Genomic DNA, 20,439 nt, shown 5'->3' on the forward strand with positions numbered 1-20,439 from the left:
CACTAAAGAGAATAAAGTGGTTTCCCTCCCCAATGAACCCCCAGAGACCATCCCCCAGAAGTAACTATTGTTAGCGTATTTTTAACCTTCTAGAAATTGTCTAGGTATGGGTAAACATGGATTTGTATAACCTCATTTTACACATATAAATAGGACATTATATACTTATATACTATTTACAGATTTTCTCACATGGTTACATGACTAAAGCCTTTTGAAATATAGATAGTCCTTGGCTTAGAAACACACAATAATCTGAAAACGTAATTTGTAAATAACCTTTCTGAAACTCAAAATACCGCTTCAGTGAAATAATGTTCTCAGCCAGAATCAACAAACTTTTTCTATAAAGGGCCAGACAGTAAATATTTTCAGCTTTTCAGACCAGTTTCCGTCACGTGTTCTTCTCCGGCCTTTGTTTATAATCTTTTAAAAATGTAAAGAGCAATCTTGGCTCTTAGGCTGCAGAGAAACAGGCTGTGGGCTGAACTTGGCCTTCAGACCATAGTTTGCTGACCCCTGTTCTAAATAGCAGTTAGGCCCCCAGCTCAGCTCTGAGAAGCAAAACTAACCCATAACGTTGCCAAGATACCAAATGAGATAACATATTTAAACTTGCTTTGTAAACCATAATGTCTATACACCAATGTCAAGAATTGGTAGGCAGTTCAGTGTTTAGCATGTGGGTAATTTTTTAAAACAGAAATTAACAGTGAATTTAAAAGTTTTACATATGTTGAGCTGCATGAAGAATTAACGAAGAATCCGAATAGAAGTCTCAGGGTACCTACAAGCAGAGGTTGCTAACGTTGCATTACATCGAATCCTACCATTTCGTCAGCAGTGTATTTACGCGTTGACCCAGCTTTGATTGGTTCACGCAGTGTGAGTTCATAGACCAAGTGGCCCCCCCGTCAAATAGCGCATCACCGAGTTTTTGTCCCGGCGGGCACTGAAAAGGCTTTTCCTCTGCTTGTGGTCACCAGCAGTCAAATGCACGGACCGAAACCTTGACTTCTCTGTGAGTTGCACCCGCTGGAATCTAGAGGCCAAGAAGGGGCAGCGAGGAGAACAGAGATGCTGGAGAGTCATTCTGTGACCTCCTAGATCAGCAGCGTTATTTTTGACAGTGACGAAAGACCCCTACTCTACTTCACTGAGCTGTAAAACATGTGTTGCCTCTTCTCCACTGCAGAGGTAGAGCTTACTTTAATAATCTCACACCACAATGACAATTTCATCTTCTTATAAAAGAAAGGCAGAGATTTTCCTGAAACATCTAGGCTGGAATCAGGAAGGGTGGAAGAGAAAGGTGCTAAAGACGATCACGAGTGAGAAAGGGATTGATCTGGTGGCTGTATGCGTGGGCAACGGAGGCGGCACAGGCCACAGCTGCAACCCCAGAAGGGACAGCCAGGCGGGAAGAAGCTGCAAGTGGCATAATGTCACCTGGTCCTTGAGGTGAGGGCACTTTGTGCTATCTCCCTTAGCAAAACATCACATAACTTGCTAAAAGGAGTCTTTTTTAAAAAAATATTTCTGTAATAAAAAACGAAAATGGAGGCCGTCCCTACATTGGATTTTAGGGACCCCTTGATTCCCCCAAATGTGCTTGTCCAGCCAGGTAAGCCAGAGCAGTGTGGGCAAGCAAAGGTGTCAGCAAGGACAGGCACAATAAAAACATCACCTAAGTTTACAGACCACTGAAGAGTTTAGAAGATACTTTCCCAAGCATTATCCTTGTAACAACTCTGTAAGCTCAGGGAGTTGGAGATGGACACAGTGACCTGTCCAAGGCCACAAAGCCAGCACGAGGCAGGACAGAGAACAGCACTTGAAGTTCCTGAAGCGAAACCCAGCGCTCTCCACACCTCCCAGCCTGCCTCCCGGGAGGCGCCACACAGGTCCGGGTGGAACCGGTGTGAACACCCTGAACCCTCTCCTTGTTCTTCAGCTAGTGCTTGGGCTCCCACGAACAGCACTCTGCTGAGAAGAGTGTCCTGTGTTTAAGCACAGGGAACTGTCGATCCTCAAATAAACCAGCGTGGTTTGCTGCGCATCCACATCTGCACTCGGGGAGGCACTGGAGGCAAGCTGGGAAGGGGCCCAGCCGCATGGGTAGAAACCCTCAATGCACGGCTACCAGCTGTGTGAGCCTGAGCGTCACTCAACCTCTGATCAATGTCTGAAAGATGCCGCAGCCCAGTGCCAAGGACGTGACAAAAGTTCAGTAACTGACAGAGACTTCATTATTACTGAGTCCTCATCTGCCTCCTTTGGGACCATATCACAAAAAGAAAACTACCAACAAGAAGTTGATGCATGTTCTCAACTTCACTTTCTTCTCTCCAAGGAAAAAAGCTACAAACATACAACCAGAGTGAATGCCTTGTACACGTGTGCTCATGGCTCTACCTGGTTGTGCACAGCCTCCACATTCTGCAATAATCCGTCTCACCCCTTAAGCCAAGCTACAATTGAAAAATTTAATAAATGGCACTCATCCTTCTAACCTCTTCCTGTATGTGATTGACAAGCATCAGCCTTTCTTGTGGAAGTTACCACTGTGGAAAGCTGGGGCATGTGCGCAGAAAGCTAAACCTACCTGAACAGCTTGAACCCCTGGAGTTTATCGCCAAGCTGGAGAAAATCATCATCTAACAAGGGCACCCCCAACAGGCACTAAAAAGCAAACGCTAACCTTACGGTGGATGTCATTCATGCACAGTACAGGGAACCGTGTCCCTTTCTTCTTCTTCTGAAAAAGTGTCCAAGATGAAAAGGAATACAAGACTTGCTTCAAACTCTCTCTCTTTCTGAGGGATGGAAGTTTATGACCTAGAGATCCAAATTTCTTCACAACAGGACACTGGAAATACAAGCCCAGAGAGAAAAGCCCACACAGGGAACTCAAGGATTGGGGAGGAGACGCTTGAGAACATGTTACATGAGAAACAGCTGGAGAAAATGGGGGTGGCTCAGCCCAGAGACAGGGGTGGGGCAAGCTGGAACAGCATCTGACAGACCACATGGGAGCAGTGTCAGCCACACACTATGTGGCCCCACCAGGGGATGGAATTATCAGAGAACAGATTTTACATCACAGAACGGAAGAACATCTGAATAATGAGCACTGTCCATACGTAATGAGCTACACAGGGCAGGGGTGAAGGGTCATCACTGAGGGTTGAGGCAGGGCTAGAAAGCCAAAGTGGGAACATGGAAGAGACCGGGGAGCTGGCGGAGAACTAACCTGGATTATATTTAGGATTTTACTTCTAAAATCCTGAGAATATATATTAAAACCCCAAACAACTGAACAGTCCTCTTGCCAAACGGCTGGTATCATCCCCAAAATTACTTTTTCCACATTAAATATCACCATTTTGGCTTCAAGCCCTGATTCAGTTTCAAATCGTTTTTCTTTTTTAAGGAGAACAGACATTAAAATCAAACTGAAGGGTCGACTGTACCCATGTCAGCTTCCTAGTTTTAATCTTACACTCTAGCTAAGCTGGGGGAAGGGTACACGGGGCCTCTGCCCTATTTTTGCAACTTCCTGTGAATCTATAATTATCTCAAAATAAAAAGCTGATTTAAAAGATCAAATTAAAGATACTTCTCCAAGAGCTTCTATGGAACCTGGGAGACAACCCAGTTTGGTTCCAGAGTGCAGCGTCATCAGCCGCAAATGTCTCTATGCAAGTATCTACAGGCAGCAAGGCCGATTTCAAAACCGTGATCAATCAACTGTGAAGATTACATTGTGATTAGGAAAGCGTATGTCATGTCAACAGGTATCTAACTTGGTTTTGCTGAGCATAAATCCTCAGTTATCTGGGATCACATCATTAAAATGACCTATAGGCAAACATTCTTACAACTACTTCCTACGTGGTACTACACAGGACCCACGTACAGACTTTACCATATTTATCTAACTGTGATACAGTGCCGCGCCTGTCTTATTTCCTCCATTACCACCTGCAACAAAAACTGCATCTTGTTCATCTTATTTTATCACCAAAACTTAATGCATAGTAGGTTCGCAGTGAACAGTCACAGGATAAATAGACATCCAAAGAAATCCTGGAGTGTCTATTTTGGAATCAGGATTAAACGGATAAACAGGTGGGCCTCAGTGGGTTTGCTTCCAGATCACTGCAATAGAGTGAGCGTTGAAATAAAGCAAGTCAAAGGAACTTTTGGCTTCCCAGTGCATCCAAAAGTCATGTTTAGGGCCCAGCCCTGTGGCCGAGTGGTTAAGTTCACGTGCTCTGCTTCAGCGGCCCAGGGTTTCACCACTTCGGATCCTGAGCACGGACCTAGCACCACTCATCAAGCCATGCTGAGGCAGCGTCCCACATGCCACAGCTAGAAGTACTCAAAACTAGAATATACAACTACGTACTGGGGGGCTTCGGGGAGAAAGAAAAAGAAAAAGACTGGCAACAGATGTTAGCTCAGGTGCCAATCTTTAAAAAAAAATGTTTACTGTAGTCTAAGTGTGCAATAGCATTACATCTAAAAACAAGTACATATCTTAATTTACAAATATTGCTAAAAAATGCTAATCATCATCTGAATCTTCAGCAAGTTGTAATCTTTTTGCTGGTGGAGGGTCTTGTAAAAAATGCAGTATCTGCGAAGCAGAAAAAAGCAAAGCTCAACAAAATGAGATATGCCTAGACACACGTGTGTGTGCGAGTCTCTGCAACACAGCAGCTGAATCTCTACAGCTCTTCATCACCAACTGCTTTTGATTGGTTAGTTTCCTAAGACATCATAACTTAGTTTGATTTAGAATAAAACAGAGAGGTCGGGCTTTTCCGGACGGGAAAACCAACGTGAAATGCTGAGCAGACCCCTCAGCCTGACGGTCTCTGCTGGAGCGATCTCTGTCCCACGGCATCAAGCGCCAACAGCTATGAGCCCCTTTCAGAAATCACTGAGACGGCAGTGCCTCTGGATCCTTGAACTGGACCAATCAAAAAGCATACGGCAATTTCTCGAAATTTTCTCTCTCTCAGTTTATTAAAATGCATATTTTACAAATAAATATTTTGAACAACCCAAATCAATCAGGGCAGTGAGATCACAAACCGTTGCTTCTTTCTGTAAAGAAGGCCCATCATTAGCTCCCACAGGAATCCAACAGCCACCTCCACAGTCACCAACGCAATCTGCAAGACATGATGGAGGCTACTTACAGCCCAGAGACACCAGGGACTCTGCAGGGTCAGTCAGCTGAACAGGTGCAGAAGCCGGCTTGATCCTTAGAACCTCTGCAAAGCCATCACCAAACCAGCAAGTGACATGTGCTGTGTCTACAGTAAAGTAGAAAAGGCGGTCCTGGCAGAGCTTCCGTCGATATACAGACCGAGGGTCAGCGGACAACACAGCCTCGATGGCACACCTTGCTTCCTCTGCTGATTGAAAATATTTAAATGAAGCCTGACTGACATCTGCAATGAGAAGAACAGAACTTAATGCTCAAAATCGTGCAGGTCAAGGGGGCCAGACCCATGGCACAATGGTTAAGTTTCGTGTGCTCTGCTTTGGTGGCCCGGGTTTGCAGGTTCAGATCCTGGGTGTGGACCTATATCATTCTTCAGCCATGCTGTGGCAGCAACCCACATATAAAGTGGAAGAAGACTGACACAGATGTTAGGTCAGGGCTAATTTTCCTCAGCAAAAAAAAATCACGCAGGTCAAGTTTCATTATAGGGAACTTCAATCTGGAGTTTGGTTGGTTCCTTGAACATCACTTAAAATGAACAAGATTTGGAAATCTGTTCAGTCTTTACAGAGAATGTCACCCGCAAGTGGTATCTACTGTCATTAGATTAAACATAACCCCCAATTTTGTCATGATGATATTTTTCCTTAGTCTTCTAACTAGGAGAGCTGAGCTTTCATTTTCTGACAACCTAAATGTCACTTTTCTGTGCTCAATGTAGACATCAATTCAAAGTCTCGCACTTTCTTCCCAGAGTGGAGGCGTGGTCAGGGACCACGCGTGGCAGTCCCAGTATTCTCAGAAAGCCACAAGAAAGAGGACTAAACCCACATGTACCCGGAGCACTGGCGATAGCCAGGGAGAGTGCCTAGAGAGCCGCATCAGAGCCCCACAGTTAAAGTGACCCCATACTCCCTAAGGAACAGGACACGAGAGTCTTTGTGGAAACAGTGAAACGGAAACACTGAGAAAGTCCAACCCATCTCTCGGGAACAGGCCACTCCGTCCCACCCCGTGTGTATTTCAGGGAAACAGAGGCTTCCTCTGTCAAGCGGCAAAACTCCCTATGTTTGTATCATTGTGGACGCATTTTAACTTCTAAAATACGGTATGCACAAAACTTAAACTAAACAGGAGCTGTGACCTAGTTTTGGGGGGTTTTTTTGGGGAAGATTAGCCCTGAGCTAACATCCACTGCCAATCCTTCTCTTTTTGCTGAGGAACACTGGCCCTGAGCTAACATCCGTGCCCATCTTCCTCTACTTTATATGTGGGACGCCTCCCACAGCATGGCATGCCAAGCGGTGCCATGTCCACACCCGGGATCTGAACCAGTGAACCCTGGGCCACCGAAGCAGAACATGCAGACTTAACCACTGCCCCACGGGGCCGGCCCAATGACCTAGTTTTTAATAGCTACAATGGAACACACAACCAAAAACAGGTATGTGCTTTAAACAATGCTGTCCCTGCTCAAAACAGCATCTGCAGCGTGGTAGACCTTTGTCCTTCTGAAAGTACACTCAGTTTTCAGAAAACAGCTAAAAATCACTCTGGGCTACGTCCAATACATAAGCTGGTAAGTAAAGCCATGAAGGTCAATTTCTGGTCACAAACCAAGGGTCAATTATGCAGTGATAATATTCCTTTATTGCATGGCTCATAAAATAACTGTAAGGCCACTCAAAACAGACGAGTTGCAAATACAGCACACTCTTCAGTGACAGTGCTCTGGCAGGAGCTGCAGGCCGTGGCACGGCTGTTCCTTTGGTGCAGGTGCCCCTCTCACTTCCCTGCCTACTCATCCTTCCAGGCTCAGCTCCAATGCCTTTTCTTACAGGAAGCCTTCCCAGATTTCCTTCCCACTCCCCAAGTCAGAAGCCTTTTCTCCCTCGTGTGCCCACAGCATTCCATTCCAGAGCCAGTTCCCCGACATTTCAGTATCTTTCACCTCTTCTAGATTCTGAACTTTCTGAGGTCATTTCTCATGTCTGTGCTGGCTCTAAATTCTCCTCTCTGTTAGAAGTCAGTCCCCGCTTTATAATTGTATTTCATAATCTCTCTTTTTAACCATTTTTTGTCAATAAGGCATACTGTCACCTCTCAGACACACAGCACTATAGTTTAAAAAACACAAAACTTTCCAAAGTAGGATGCATGCACGATAAACACAAGCCAAGGGGTCAGTGTAAATATGAGGTATCTTGCAGGCAGTACTGCTCCGTTCTACCAAATCCTTTTAGAACCGCCCTTGCTCCCCCATCAGCTGCACACAGGGGTGAACAACCCTCACAAACAAAACCAACTGGACAATCCAGCGATTTGCTTATGAAACAGAGACCCCCAGGAAAGAAGGAGAAGCACAGCCCTCCAGTGGCGATGGACTCTGACATCTCCTTGGCAACTAGCTGGAAGCACTGCACCCACTCCTTCCTTCTAGATTTGCTGCTTGGGATCTGCGGTGGGCTGGAGAGACCAGACAGCATGGTGAGAAGCAGACGTTAGAGTAAACAGACTTCAGTTGCCCGCCCTCGGCCTCTCTTCTGCAGTCAAGGGTTTCTCTCCAGTGCAGGGACGTTATGGGGACAACTCCCGTGCTAACACCCTCTCTCCTTCTACTCCTGGGCTCAGAGCCAGAGGCTGAGCTACCAGCCACCTGACAGAGTAAGATGGGACATTCCTCTAGTCAGACAGTCAACAGACGAAAAATCTTCATCTGCTTAAGTACAGAACAAGCACACTGTAGCTTCTGAATGCTGTTTGAAACTCCAAGAACTACTGTACCAGCAGACACCAGACCCTAAAGCACGGCCGCCTCATGAGGCAGCCCACGCTCAGCCTGGGGCTCGCTGTGCAGCACAAGCAGGTGCCGAATGAAAGTCGTCAGATGAGGGTGTTGCCCAAATATTATTTTATACTCCTACACTTCTTTACCACCAGTCACACTGACACATACTCTGTTAGAACTGCCCTCAGAAGTACCAAATTGGGCTAAATCTCCTAGGAAAAGCTCATCTCTCATTCAGATATAAGAAATGGAAAGTGCCTGGTTCACCTTCTGAACTGAGGTGCCCGAGGTCCATCTCCGCGTGAGGAGTGAACCGGACTTCCAAGGGGGCCGCGGGGGCCTCCCTCACCCAGGCGGGAACCACAGTGCCGTGGGCTGCAGCCGCCGTCCTGGAAGGGTGGGGAGGAGCTGCCGGCCGCCTCTTCGCGCTGTGTCCTGGTGGGACCACTGCTGCTTCCCCTGCCCTCAGCCTCTCATCTGCACCTTCCTCTGAAGGGCTCTGCTCCAGGCGAGGCGGGCCCACCTGCTCTTCTGCCACACTCGGACTCTGACCACTTCTCGGTTCTGAACCCAAGCTCGCCACTCTCTCCCTGTGCTCAGGCAAGCTTTGCTGGATTTCTGCCCTGTCATGCTTCACGTCGTTGTCTCCTGAAGCTCCGTCTTCAGAATACTCAGGTTTCTCCTCAGTGCATCTGTAGGGTGATGGTTTGCCGTATCCTGAGAGCTGTTGTTGCTCACAGCTGTCACTCTTGCCATCAGACGGGGACACGGTTTTTGTTTTAGGTTGGTTATTCTGTAGGTTAAAGTCCCCTAAAGGCTCAATCAAATTTTGTGGCGAGTCATAATCAGCTATGTAGGGCTTTATGTCTAGTACAGGTGTGCCATGAATCATGTCAATTCCAGAAAGGTAGACAGCTCCACCTATAATGCGAGAGACATCCTCTTAGAAACGTTAACAATGAAGAACAGCACAGACAACTGGAGAACCAACATCGTCTGCTCACCCCACCAAGCTTACTCACAACTCTCTCACACCAGGCTTGTACACCTGCCGACACACACTTTTCTCTCTAATTGGAAATCCATCCTCTTCTCTACCTGTCAAACTCCTACTTGCCCTTCAAGGCTCTCACATAACACCTCTTCTACAAATCTGGCTCTTCCAGGCCCAAGTTCTTTCCTCCGGGTTCCACCGTGGAATCAGTAGAAACCTCTCCGAGAGCCCCTTCCACATGGTCTGGGGCAATGACCTCCTTACAGTCTCTCTCCCTAGACAGTGAGTAGGTCCTTGAGCCTTGGGTGACACCAACTCATCTTTGCCTCACTGGGGCTTCTAACTCTGTTCCAGGCACATCAGAGTCCTCCATATCATCTCTGTGGGACACATGAGGGTTTCCACCAAGGCAAACAGACTCTAAGGTGGCCCCCATGATGCCCACTTCCTGGTGTTCACAGCCTTGCATAATCCCTTGCTCTTGAGTATGAGTGGGCATCCCTCCAGTGACTACACTCTGCTGTCTAAGGCTCCCGTGCTTACTGACAGACTCACTTCAGAGACTCTCCTTGTGGGCTTGACGAAGCAAGCAGCCACACTGGGAAAGCCCACAGGGCAAGGAACTGCAGGTGGTCTCCAGGCACTATGGCGGCCACCTCGAACCGAGGGCAGCCACCAGCCAACAACAAGCAAGAAGCCGGGGCCCTCAGTCCCACAACTACAAGGCAGTGAATTCTGCCAACAACCTGAGTGAGCAGAAGCAGATTCTTCCACACTCAAGCCTCCAGATAAGAACTCGTTCCAGCTGACACCTTAACCGCAGTCTGGCGAGATCCTAAGTGGAGGACCCAGCCAAGCTGTGCCCATACTTCTGACCCACAACAACATAGTAACGTCTCATACACATAAGAACTATGCATTGTTTAAATTGCTAAGTGCATGGTAATTTGTTACACAGCATCAGAAATCTAACACTCCATCAAGACTCAAGCAATTAAGCAAAACCTAAGTCACCATTACCAAATATTAATGACAAGACTCCTGCTGTCTCACACAGCTGCTGTTCAGTTCCTGCTACTGGTGCAGTCTACTAACTTCATGTTTGAGAAACTGGCCAAACGAGAATCAAAAAACTGCATGTGATCACATTCAATTCTGCCTCTATTTAAGAAAAATATGACTAACAAAGGACTGATTTCTCAAACATGCTTACTGTGAATGAACTTGGAGCTTTGAAAGGATGACTTGACCTTCTAAGTGATACATTAAAGAGCCTCAGTGCTCTCATGCATAAAGTGGAGACCGCTACCCTCTCAAACCCACAGAGCCAGTGAGAGGTAACACACATGAACATCATCTATAAACTGTAAAGCGCCGCACAAACACCCGTGGTCACCACCATGCCTGTTCAGTGAGAGCGTCCAGTGCTGCTGTGTCTGCTCCCGCCTTCTGATTAGCCCCCATCAGGATGCCGAGTTCTTCTGCAGGGCGGGGAGCTCCATCTGGTTCCTTTACCACTCTATCCCCAGCACCTAGAGCAACGCCTGGCGCATATTCAGTGCTCAGAAAACATGTCTGGGCTGCACAAATGATCATAAAATGTCCCAGTACGGCTACCTAAGTTGGTTAGCCACCACAAACTGAGAAAGCTCAAGTTGGATCAGCTACAGAATTTTTCTGGAAAACCTATCAAAGGCCTGGCTAAACACAATCCAGTAGGGGAGTTCACGTTCTGGGAAAGAACCAGCTAAATAACTGCTCTCATCTTTTTAGCACCCAATAGCCTGAGAAGTACTCTGAGGGCTTTTGTTTCTTAAGATTCTCAAAAATCTCCTGTGGAGTCCCAGAGAGGCAGATTCTTCTCCTTTGCCCACTTTACAAACAAGCAGGCAGAAGTCTGGAATGGTCTCCTGACTCCCGTCTACCTGCCGTTCCATCTTCTGCCTCTCTAACAAATGTGCTGATTAGGTGAGGGGGACTCGAGAACTGGATGCTCTCTAGAAATGTACGGCTCAGTACCCAGGTTATATGCGAACACACAGTTAAAACTAATCTGGTGTTCTGCACAGGTCCTCTCACAATCTGACAGGTGTCGGATCCTACAGTGCGGTTCATTCCAGACCCTCTGCCACACGTCACAGCTGACAGGCGCACTGCAGCCTCCAGGCGTTCACCTCCTCAAGGCTGGAAGGAGGAAATGACACACCACCACCCTCTGTGCTTATCATACACGCACGTACAACCAATTACTGTGTGTTAAATTTTGAAAGTGTCTAATTAGTTTTGAATCATTTTGTATTTATTGCATTGCAAGTCAGAAAATTTGGTTACTAATTTAATGATTATGAAATCTTAAGAGTTATTTTTCAGTACTTTAATAACTTTTGGTAAATGCAACGATATAAACAAACCCTGAGCATCCCATGAGAGCTAATTTCAAAGTGTTTCAACGCTACACTCTTTTAATCATTTCATTTTTTCTTCAATGTCTGGTGGTTTTTTAATTAACATCATTGTTACTTGTCTGAATAACAGCCACTGCTGAATACTACGTTGATTTTAGAAGATTGCTTTTGGTTAAGGAAACAAAGGTAAAAGTAGAAAGAAATGCGTTACCTTCTACCTTTTCCAGTTTGGCCAGGGTCAGGCCTATGGCGTTGGGACGATGCGGGCTCCTCGTGGAGAAGACGCCAGTCTTCGCACCATTCAGCCTGGGAGGCTGCACTTTTGCCTTACAGCTCAAATGACCATTTTTGTGAAAAACAAACAAAATCCTATTGAAAATAAACCAAATCAGTGAGTAAGAAAAGAGCACAAGTTAATTTAGCATTATGATTTGAGGGAGGAAAAAACTTTAATCCCTACAAATTAAAATTAAAACAGAAAGAATGCTTTTAATGGTATTAAAATGTAATCAGTGGGGGAAAAAAAATAACACCATTCCCATTTCTTGAAGGCAGACAGAGTCGCATCTCTGCATCCTTTGCCCCAAGCACAAGGCCCAGCACACGGTAGAAGCTGAGTGGACCTTGTCAAATGTCTGATTAAACAATAGTTGCTAAGTAAGTGCCTGCCATGCGCCAGGCACTATGCTAGACATTTTTATACTCATTTCCTTCAATTCTCTTAACAACCCAAAAAGGTATAACTTTTCCCCCATTTTAAGGATGAGGAAATTGAGGCTCAGAAATGTTAAATAACTTGACTAGGTCTTCTTATACAAGATACAAAAGCAGGAATCCATGAAGAAAAACAATAACAGATTTGAATTCATTAAATCATTGAATTTACATACTACAAAATGCCATCCCAGGAGAAAACGTCTGCTACATGTAATGGGTTAATATCTGCGGTATATAAACTGTTCCCATCAATCATAAAGTGAAGGACAACTGAATATAAGGAAACTAAGCAAAGAACAGGAATAAGCAATTTACAAAAGAAGCAGAAATAGTCAACAAACATAAGAAAAAATGTCAAAGCTCACCAACGAGTAAGACAGTAAACTGAAAAACAAGTATGTCCTATTTTTCCCTGTCAGGGAAAAACATGTAAAAAATTGATAACGTAGTGTTGGCAAGGGTGTAGGGAAAAGGTCATTTTCAAATACCTTTGAAGTATAAATTGTTTTTTTAGAGGGTAATTTGGCAGCAGCTCTCCAAAATTATGAATATGTGCACCCTCTAACCCAATATATCCATTTCTGATATTCTATTCATAAAAATATGTAGGTGCTCAAGGATATGCGTCTCAGGGGGTTTGTTACAGCATTACCGTCATAGCAAAGTCATTCTCCACTAACAAGAAAGAGATCAAATCATGGGACCTCTGTATTTTGCAATAGGCAGCCGTTAAAGCAAAAAAGGAAAATCTCTATGTACTGTCATGATATATACTAAGTGAAGAGAACATATTCGATTTTTAAAAACAAACACCCACTCTAAATGTGCATATTTATGCTTCTACGTGAATTAAAAAAGAAAAAGAAAAAAAGAAAAGGTCTGGCAGGAAAGACAGTGAGCTGTTAACGGTGATCACCTCTGAAGAGCACTGGGAGGTGGGGACGAGAGGGGAAAAATAGGAGAGATAAGGGAACATCTCTTTAAATACTTGTGAGTCCATGGTTTATATCAGTCATGTTTTTAACTTAATTCAACTAAGATCATACAAACTACGTCAGAACACCCATGTTCTTTCTACTCTACTCAAGTCTCCAAAGTAATACAAAAAATAAGCTATTTCAGAATAAACACTTAATTTTAGGTCTTCACCAGTAAAATCAGACCAATCCAGACTGCTGATGCTGGAGTGAGGAAGAATGGACAGACAGCACTCCAAGCGACAGCAACTACCACCGGCACAACACAGGCCCTAACACAGGTAACACTATGTAAAGTATCCAGACTTCTAAGGTCTCTTTTATCTTTTAGGAAGAATAGACTTAATTCTTTGTGGGTCTAGAGCAGAGTCCACAAACTTTTTCTGTAAAAGGGCAGACAGTAAATATTTTAGAGTTTGTGGGCCAACCAGTCTCTGCTGTAACTATTCAACTCCACCACTGTAGCACAAATGCACCCATCAACACCACATCCACAAGTGTGCGTGGCTGTGCTCCCATAAACCTACTTACAAAAACAGAAGGGAGGATGGGTTTGGTCCATGGACCGTAGCTTACCACCCCCTGGTCTAGAGGACAGAACAATGACTCATGGACACAATCAAGAAAGGTCTACAGATTTCAGCTCAACAGAAGGTGTTCATCACAGTCAGAACCAATGGCAAATGGAAAGCACCCCTCGGTGGATCCCGAGCTCCCCTGAGGGTGTCCAAGTTATGCAGACAATCACGCGCATGAATACAGCCCAGGAGTTCCATGCGACAGGCGAGGGGAGTCTGGACAGCAGCCTCCAAGGTTGCCCCAACTGGAGTACTTTACTCAGGCACAAGTTCTGGCCCAAAGTACCACTTCTAACTATAAAACAACTTACCAAACGTGAGAAAACTGTTCTAAACCCATCAAGGAATGTTCAGGATTATTAAAGATGCTCTTTCTAATCCTCAAACAAGCCCGTGAATGACTACAAATGGACGGCTGCCTTGGAGTACCATTCTTGGCTGAGAAACAGGATTCCAAGTAGCCAATTGGCTCAGTTAAAAGATTGCCTACAGAAGAAAATTAGATAAGAAATCATTAGTCAAAAGGTCAAGCAAAGATTAAAACAAGTTATCTTTAATGCATGGATTTCACAGTGTTAAAATCTACTAGGTGCTACGCAACTATAAAACACGATTCTTGCAGTATTCGTGAATACGTACAAATACCCTCATCACTCCATACACATTATTATATCCCCTTAGACGATAGACTGGAAAGAGCACAGGTCTAAGAAAGAAAGAATGAAAGGAAGAGGGCATTTTTTGAAGACCTATTATGACCATAATTCAAATTCTATGCTGTCATTACTAAGTTACGTGACCTTGGTCAAGACTAAGAGGGTATCTCAAATAGAGGGAAAAACATGCACAAACTTAATGAGAAATGTTGTAGCATATGCAGGGAACAAGCCATTTTGATTGGCTGGAGTGTGAAATACAAGGCAAAGAATAATGCAAGAAATGGAGACCATCGTTGTACATAAGTACAGATGCTTTCAGTGGAAAACAACAGAAGATACAAAACAAACTAGTTTAATTGAACAACAGAGTGAGGGCATGGGGCCATACTACTAAAATATCTAGAGGCAGAGTAGATTTCAGGTTAGGCTTGGTCCAGTAGCACTCTGCCCTTCCAGAATGTAGGCTCCACATGGGTAGGTGTTTTTCTGTCTTGTCTCCTGCTGTGTTCTCACTGTCTAGTATTGCCTACAAGAGGGTACGTACTTCAAAAAACTAATGTTGCATGGAAAAAAGGATTATGTAAGCCTAAACTGATTAAAATGTAAAGTGAAAATATGAAGGAATATATATAACATCATCCTATTTATGACAATTTGGTTTATATATGTACCTATCTAAATATGTACACACATGTCTAGAAAGTTATCTGTAAGAAAATTCACCAAAATATTAACAGCGGTTAAAATGAATGGAGAGATTTTTGGGTGTTTTTTTTTTTCAAATGTTACTCTAAAGATTTTTTTTTCCTTTTTCTCCCCAAAGCCCCCCAGTACATAGTGGTATATTCTTCGTTGTGGGTCCTTCTAGTTGTGGCATGTGGGACGCTGCCTCAGCGTGGTCTGATGAGCAGTGCCATGTCTGCGCCCAGGATTCGAACCAACGAAACACTGGGCCGCCTGCAGCGGAGCTCGCGAACTTAACCACTCGGCCACGGGGCCAGCCCCTTTTTGGGTTGTTTTTATATTTAACTTTGTAATTTATATAATATTTGAAATTTTTGCAATAATCACAAATCATTAAAAAAAATTTTTTTAAAGCAGTAACTCCTTTCAAAAGAAGAAAAAGTTGGCCAGGCAGCATCAATATAGGTTTAGAGTCCAAGGTACGCACGACTACCATTTTTGATTTACAGATAACTTCTTTTTCACATTTCATGAAGGCTTTACTAACTTCTTTTAAGAGATGATACAAAGACACTCTAGACCTTCAGGTTACTTCCGGCTTCCATTAAATCTGTCCTACCAGCAAAGGGCCTGAGGCTACCCCTCGCAGTACCTTTCATTAATTTCACTTCTAAAAAGTAAATTATTTGATACATATAAAATAGTATATGCAACATACATGTAAGTCATAAAGCATAATATTATACTAAAATCTTGTGTACCCTGCCCTCCCCCCAGAACTAGAGCTTTACCAATAACCTACATCTTTTTATGTTGCTTCTCTCCCACGCCACGGCCCTCCTTTCCCCCTGAGATAACGGGAACCTGAATGTAGTCATTTATCATTCACTTTCTTTTTAACTGATTTTATCACATGCATAAGCATGCCTAAACAACATTTCATTATTTTGTCTTTGAGCTCTATAAAAACTCATATCAAACTGTATGTTATCTTCTCAGAGTTGCTTTCTCTCTTTCAATATTATGATTCTAAGATCCATTCATACTGTATATGTTTTTGATGACCTTTTTCCCAAGTATGTTACATTCTTTTTTTTTTTTGATCCTCCTCTATGCTCTGTGGAATAGATAAACATCTTAAAGATGAAGAAACTGAGGTCAAACAATTCTCTGGTGTTCATTAAAACATCCTGAAGAAAAATGGCCAAAAAAGACTCCTAACCTAATCAACAGGGATCCTTGTGTCCTGTTTTCATTTGTTTAACACACTTTCCAAGTGTCTACAATTGCTAGGCATTGTACTAAGTTTGGGGAAAAGACACAAAACAGGAACTCTTATCACAGTGGAGTTACCAGTTGGTTGGGGAGACTCTCACGATGTGCTTCAATATCATGGGAAATGTCATCTCGGCAATAATGACTAAAGACCCTGCCCCTGACCACGGGACGGGGGGCCTACAACTTTATAACTCACTGAGCCACTGCTTCATCGAATCAGGCTATACCTGTTCCTCAGAGGTGACACATAAGCTACGATAAACTAAGCTGTCACCAGTTAGATTGAGTCCAATCGTCCGAGCATTCCTGTAAACAGAGCAGGGTAACGCTGGTTGAGTAATGGACTGAAAGCATGCTCACGGAGCTGCGCCGTAGGAGTCCGTCAACTGCGTCACTCTTCAGTCTCTGGGACCACACTCAACATATCAGATGTCCACTTAACAACCTAGTGGGAACTCAGCACATTCTAATATGTCCGAACCCTCAGAAACCTATTTATCTATTCTCTGTGCCCCTGTTCTTGGGAAAATAAGCGCTTGAAACATAAACACTCAATAATTTCCAAATATAAATGCTATTTGAATGCTCTACTTGAAGTGGAGGCCTGAGAACGTCCACCCAGGGGAATCCTAATCTTCTTCCTCTTACCTCATATCTCAAAAAACAAAGTAACAGTAAGCGCCTTGCACTTGGTAAGCCCTGTGCTAAATGCCTGGGTACAGACACAAACAAGAACCAATTCTCATCCTCCAGGGTGTCCAGTATCTTGACAGAGATGGACCAGTAAATCAACAATTAAATCAAACTGCCTTACGCGTAGGACAGGGACAAGCTCAGGTGTGGCAGAGTAGTAATGGCATGACAACCTACAGCAAGGGAGAGAAGTGGTTCCTTCAGGGTTCCTCCCAAAGGAACACGGAGGGTTATGACTGGCACCAGAAAGGAGAACGGACAAAAGCAACATAGGGCCACTCCACTAGCTGTGTAACCTTGGGCAAAACTGCTTACCTCTCTGAATCTCAGTTTTCTCAGCTATGAAACAAGAAGACCTGTCTTGGAAAGCTGTAAGATTACTAAAACACATAAAGCACCTAGTATAGGAGAAGATGTCAGCAAGGAGTAGCTTTTAAGGGCTTTGCTCAGGCTTTTCACTCATTTCAACATTACAACTGTATTAATTGTGTAGTAAGAAAAAAACCAATTGGTTATTAACGCAGAGTTTTCTATACACAAGGAAAGTTCAGGTCCTTTTCAGCTCTTGCCTGGACTATTAAATTAACCTTGTTATAGTCTGTCCCCCCTCCGCCTGTCCCTCCCCTCCTCCAAACACAGTACACCAATCTTCCAGACTGAGTTCCTCACGCCACGCTACTGTCTAAATTTCCCAGTTCCCCACAGGTAGCAGATGTCATGTGTCTGACTGGTATTCAAGGTTCTCTACAACCCAGATCCGATCAATGGTTCCCATATCTGCCCGTTCTCCCCTCCAGACTTCCAGCTCCCCAGCCCCACGCTCTATCCACCTCTGAGCCCTGCTCTTTCCTGCCTGTCAAAATATTAGACCTGGAATCCGGCAGTGTGCAACCGTTTTTTTTAAATGAGTACAACCTTTGACTAGATAACAGTACTTCTAGGAAATTTAAGTTAAACATTTTGAACACAGGCAAAGATTTTAATTTCAAGAACTTTCATTTAGGGGCCGCCCCATGGCGTAGTGCTAAGTTCGCACCTTCAGCTTCTGCAGCCCAGGGTTCACCGATTCGGATCCCAGCTGTGGACATGGCACCACTTGGCAAGCCATGCTGTGGCAGGTGTCCCACATATAAAATAGAGAAAGATGGGCATGGACATTAGCTCAGGGCTAATCTTCCTCAGCAAAAAGAGGAGGATTGGCAGCAGGTAGCTCAGGGCTAATCTTCCTCAAAGAAAAAAAAAGAAGTTTCATCTAGAACTGGCAATAACCTAAATGCCCCAAAACAGGAAACAGGCTAAATAAGTTAGAGCACATCTAGAAAACAAAATAGTGTGCAACCTCTTAGAGTTAAAATGATTAATTGCCATGTAAAGATTCTTATGACAAGCTTTTTTTTAAATTTATAAAACAGCGGGCTCGCCTAGCCACTCAGATTTCTGGTGTGAATGCGCTGAAACAAGTACGGAAAGCAGACAGCGAGACATTGACAGTGGTGTTCTCTGGGTGATGGCCGACTCCTTTTTCTTCCATTTGCTTCCTCTAGTTTCTAAACTTAATACATTCTGTGCTATATAAAGAGGTGGAAATAGAGAAACAAATCCACGCCCATCTCCCCAGGCCCCGTGTAAAGCGACCCGCGCCCGCGCGCTGCCTCACTTCCTCCAGCAAAGCGCGCTTCTCTCCCGCCGCGTGTTCCCTCTGACGCGCACACCAGCGGCAGTGCGACGCGCTCTCCTATCCCAGCGACAACCCCCAAGGCAAGGGCCGCGGCGCTGCACGTGGCCGTCCTGGCCACCGCGCCAAGACCAGACGGACCACAGCCACCCAGACCCGAACCTCAGATGCCGTCACCGGCTCGCCTCTCAGACGCATCACGTGGTCGCTGGCGCACGTGACCCGCACCTTCACATTAAGCAGGAGCAGGACGCCCCGCGGCTGGAGGTCTCGCTTCCCGCGTCCCTCCCTGCGGTGAGGTCGGCCGCCGGCACCCAGGCCTCTCCTGAGCGCCGCACCGCCAGCCTCTTGGCAGTTACCTGTCTCCAGAGCCGGCTTCACGCACGCGCACGGGGTCGCTGCGGGGCCGGGCCCGCGCTCCTGCAGGCCGCGCATGGCTGCCGCTCACAGAGAGACCAGCCTGGCGCGCGCGAGCTTTCCGCTTCCGGTCACCATGCCTGGGGCCTGCGCAGTAGGCGCGCCGGAGGGGCGAGGCCGGGCTCGGGCGCCCGCGGGGAGGGGGGCGCGCGGCGGGCGGCGTCGCGGGACTCGGGGGCGAGGCCGGGCTCGAGCGCGCGCGCGGGCGGCCGGGAGGTCGCGGCTGGGACTGCGCGACGGTGTCATCCCGGCCTCGGTTCCTCCTCCGAGCCCGCGACTCGGTGGTCCCGCGCGGACCTGCTGGCCCTTCCCGCCCTTTCAGGGCAGTGAGCCACTCCGAGATCGCGCGCTTTGCAAGGGGGACACATCCGTGAAGATTTACGCGCCAAAATGTCTTCTGTCGAAATAATAACCTACATATCCAACGCACGACGCAAAATTTTTAAAGAAAAAAGGATAGGTATATGAAATTACCGCATAGCACGATGATCAGATGTTAAATGTTCAAAATTCTCTGGGTGGTGGGAATACACAGATAATTATACGTCTCTATATGCTCCCATTTCTTCATAATAAAAACGATATTTTGTGAGAAAGGAACCCAAGTAAACCTTATTTCAAATCTAAGGGATGGGGAGCCCCACACCGGATTCGGGGTAAGACGTGGAGACTGTTTCTTGTCCTCCATACCTCACAGGAACCGAAGTGAAGGAAATTGAGAGTCGACACGCCATACACATGGAGGGGGTTATGGTCTTTGCTCCTGGGCAGCTCTGAAAAGTTGAGTGCCAGCAAGAATCGTTTTTTCATCCCGTGCGATGACCCGTTGTCCCAGCACCGAGAGCCTGTCGTTTTGCCCACTCACCTGTAACTCATCTCTCACCCACACAGTTATCAGGTTTCTCTATACAGTGTTCTGTTTCTGTTGGTTCAGGGGAGAGAAAAAAGACATATTGCCTGCAATATAAATTTGTCAAAAGCATACAAGTCCACAGATTTAAAAGCTTAGCAGCCATGAAAAGCTGTTCTAAACCTGCTCATTTGTCACGGACTAATATATCACTAGTGGAAAATAACCAGCAGAAGGAGCCAAAGATTTAAAGAGAAGGTTGTGGTTTAAGAAAAACACAACACTTTAAAAATTGATCCAAATCGTATAGGCGTCCTCTGATAGGTCCTTTCCACACGAAAATTTGGAAAAGAATGCCGTTATTCTCTTTCCAGGAAGAAACAGTTGTGCGCAGCTGAAGAAACGAGTTTGAGAACCGCTGCGCTGTATCCGCGTGGTAAAACTGGGGCCGTCGTAGCTGCGTTTGCCGCTAGATGGTGGTGTTG

General features: G+C 45.4%; 1 protein-coding gene across 11 annotated transcripts; it reads right to left on the reverse strand.

The window, feature by feature from the left end:
- Positions 1-5,015: 5,015 nt before the first annotated feature.
- TRMO (tRNA methyltransferase O) lies at positions 5,016-19,212 on the reverse strand. Of its 11 annotated transcripts, none has more exons than XM_070595859.1 (6): positions 18,670-18,877; positions 18,049-18,121; positions 14,010-14,184; positions 11,638-11,795; positions 8,295-8,948; positions 5,016-5,183 (listed from the first exon to the last, which is right to left on the reverse strand). In XM_070595859.1, exons 2-6 carry the CDS (start codon positions 18,098-18,100, stop codon positions 5,035-5,037), a joined length of 1,188 nt encoding a protein of 395 aa, XP_070451960.1. In that variant the 5' UTR covers positions 18,101-18,121; positions 18,670-18,877; the 3' UTR covers positions 5,016-5,034. The 11 variants fall into 11 exon arrangements, with proteins under 11 accessions (XP_070451960.1, XP_070451956.1, XP_008517216.2 ...); XM_070595855.1 differs by having other exon boundaries at positions 5,016-5,465; XM_008518994.2 differs by lacking the exons at positions 18,049-18,121; positions 18,670-18,877 and adding an exon at positions 19,047-19,212 and having other exon boundaries at positions 5,016-5,465.
- Positions 19,213-20,439: the final 1,227 nt, after the last annotated feature.

The sequence above is a fragment of the Equus przewalskii genome, chromosome 26, assembly GCF_037783145.1.
Source record: "Equus przewalskii isolate Varuska chromosome 26, EquPr2, whole genome shotgun sequence".
NCBI classification, from domain to species: Eukaryota; Metazoa; Chordata; class Mammalia; order Perissodactyla; family Equidae; genus Equus; species Equus przewalskii.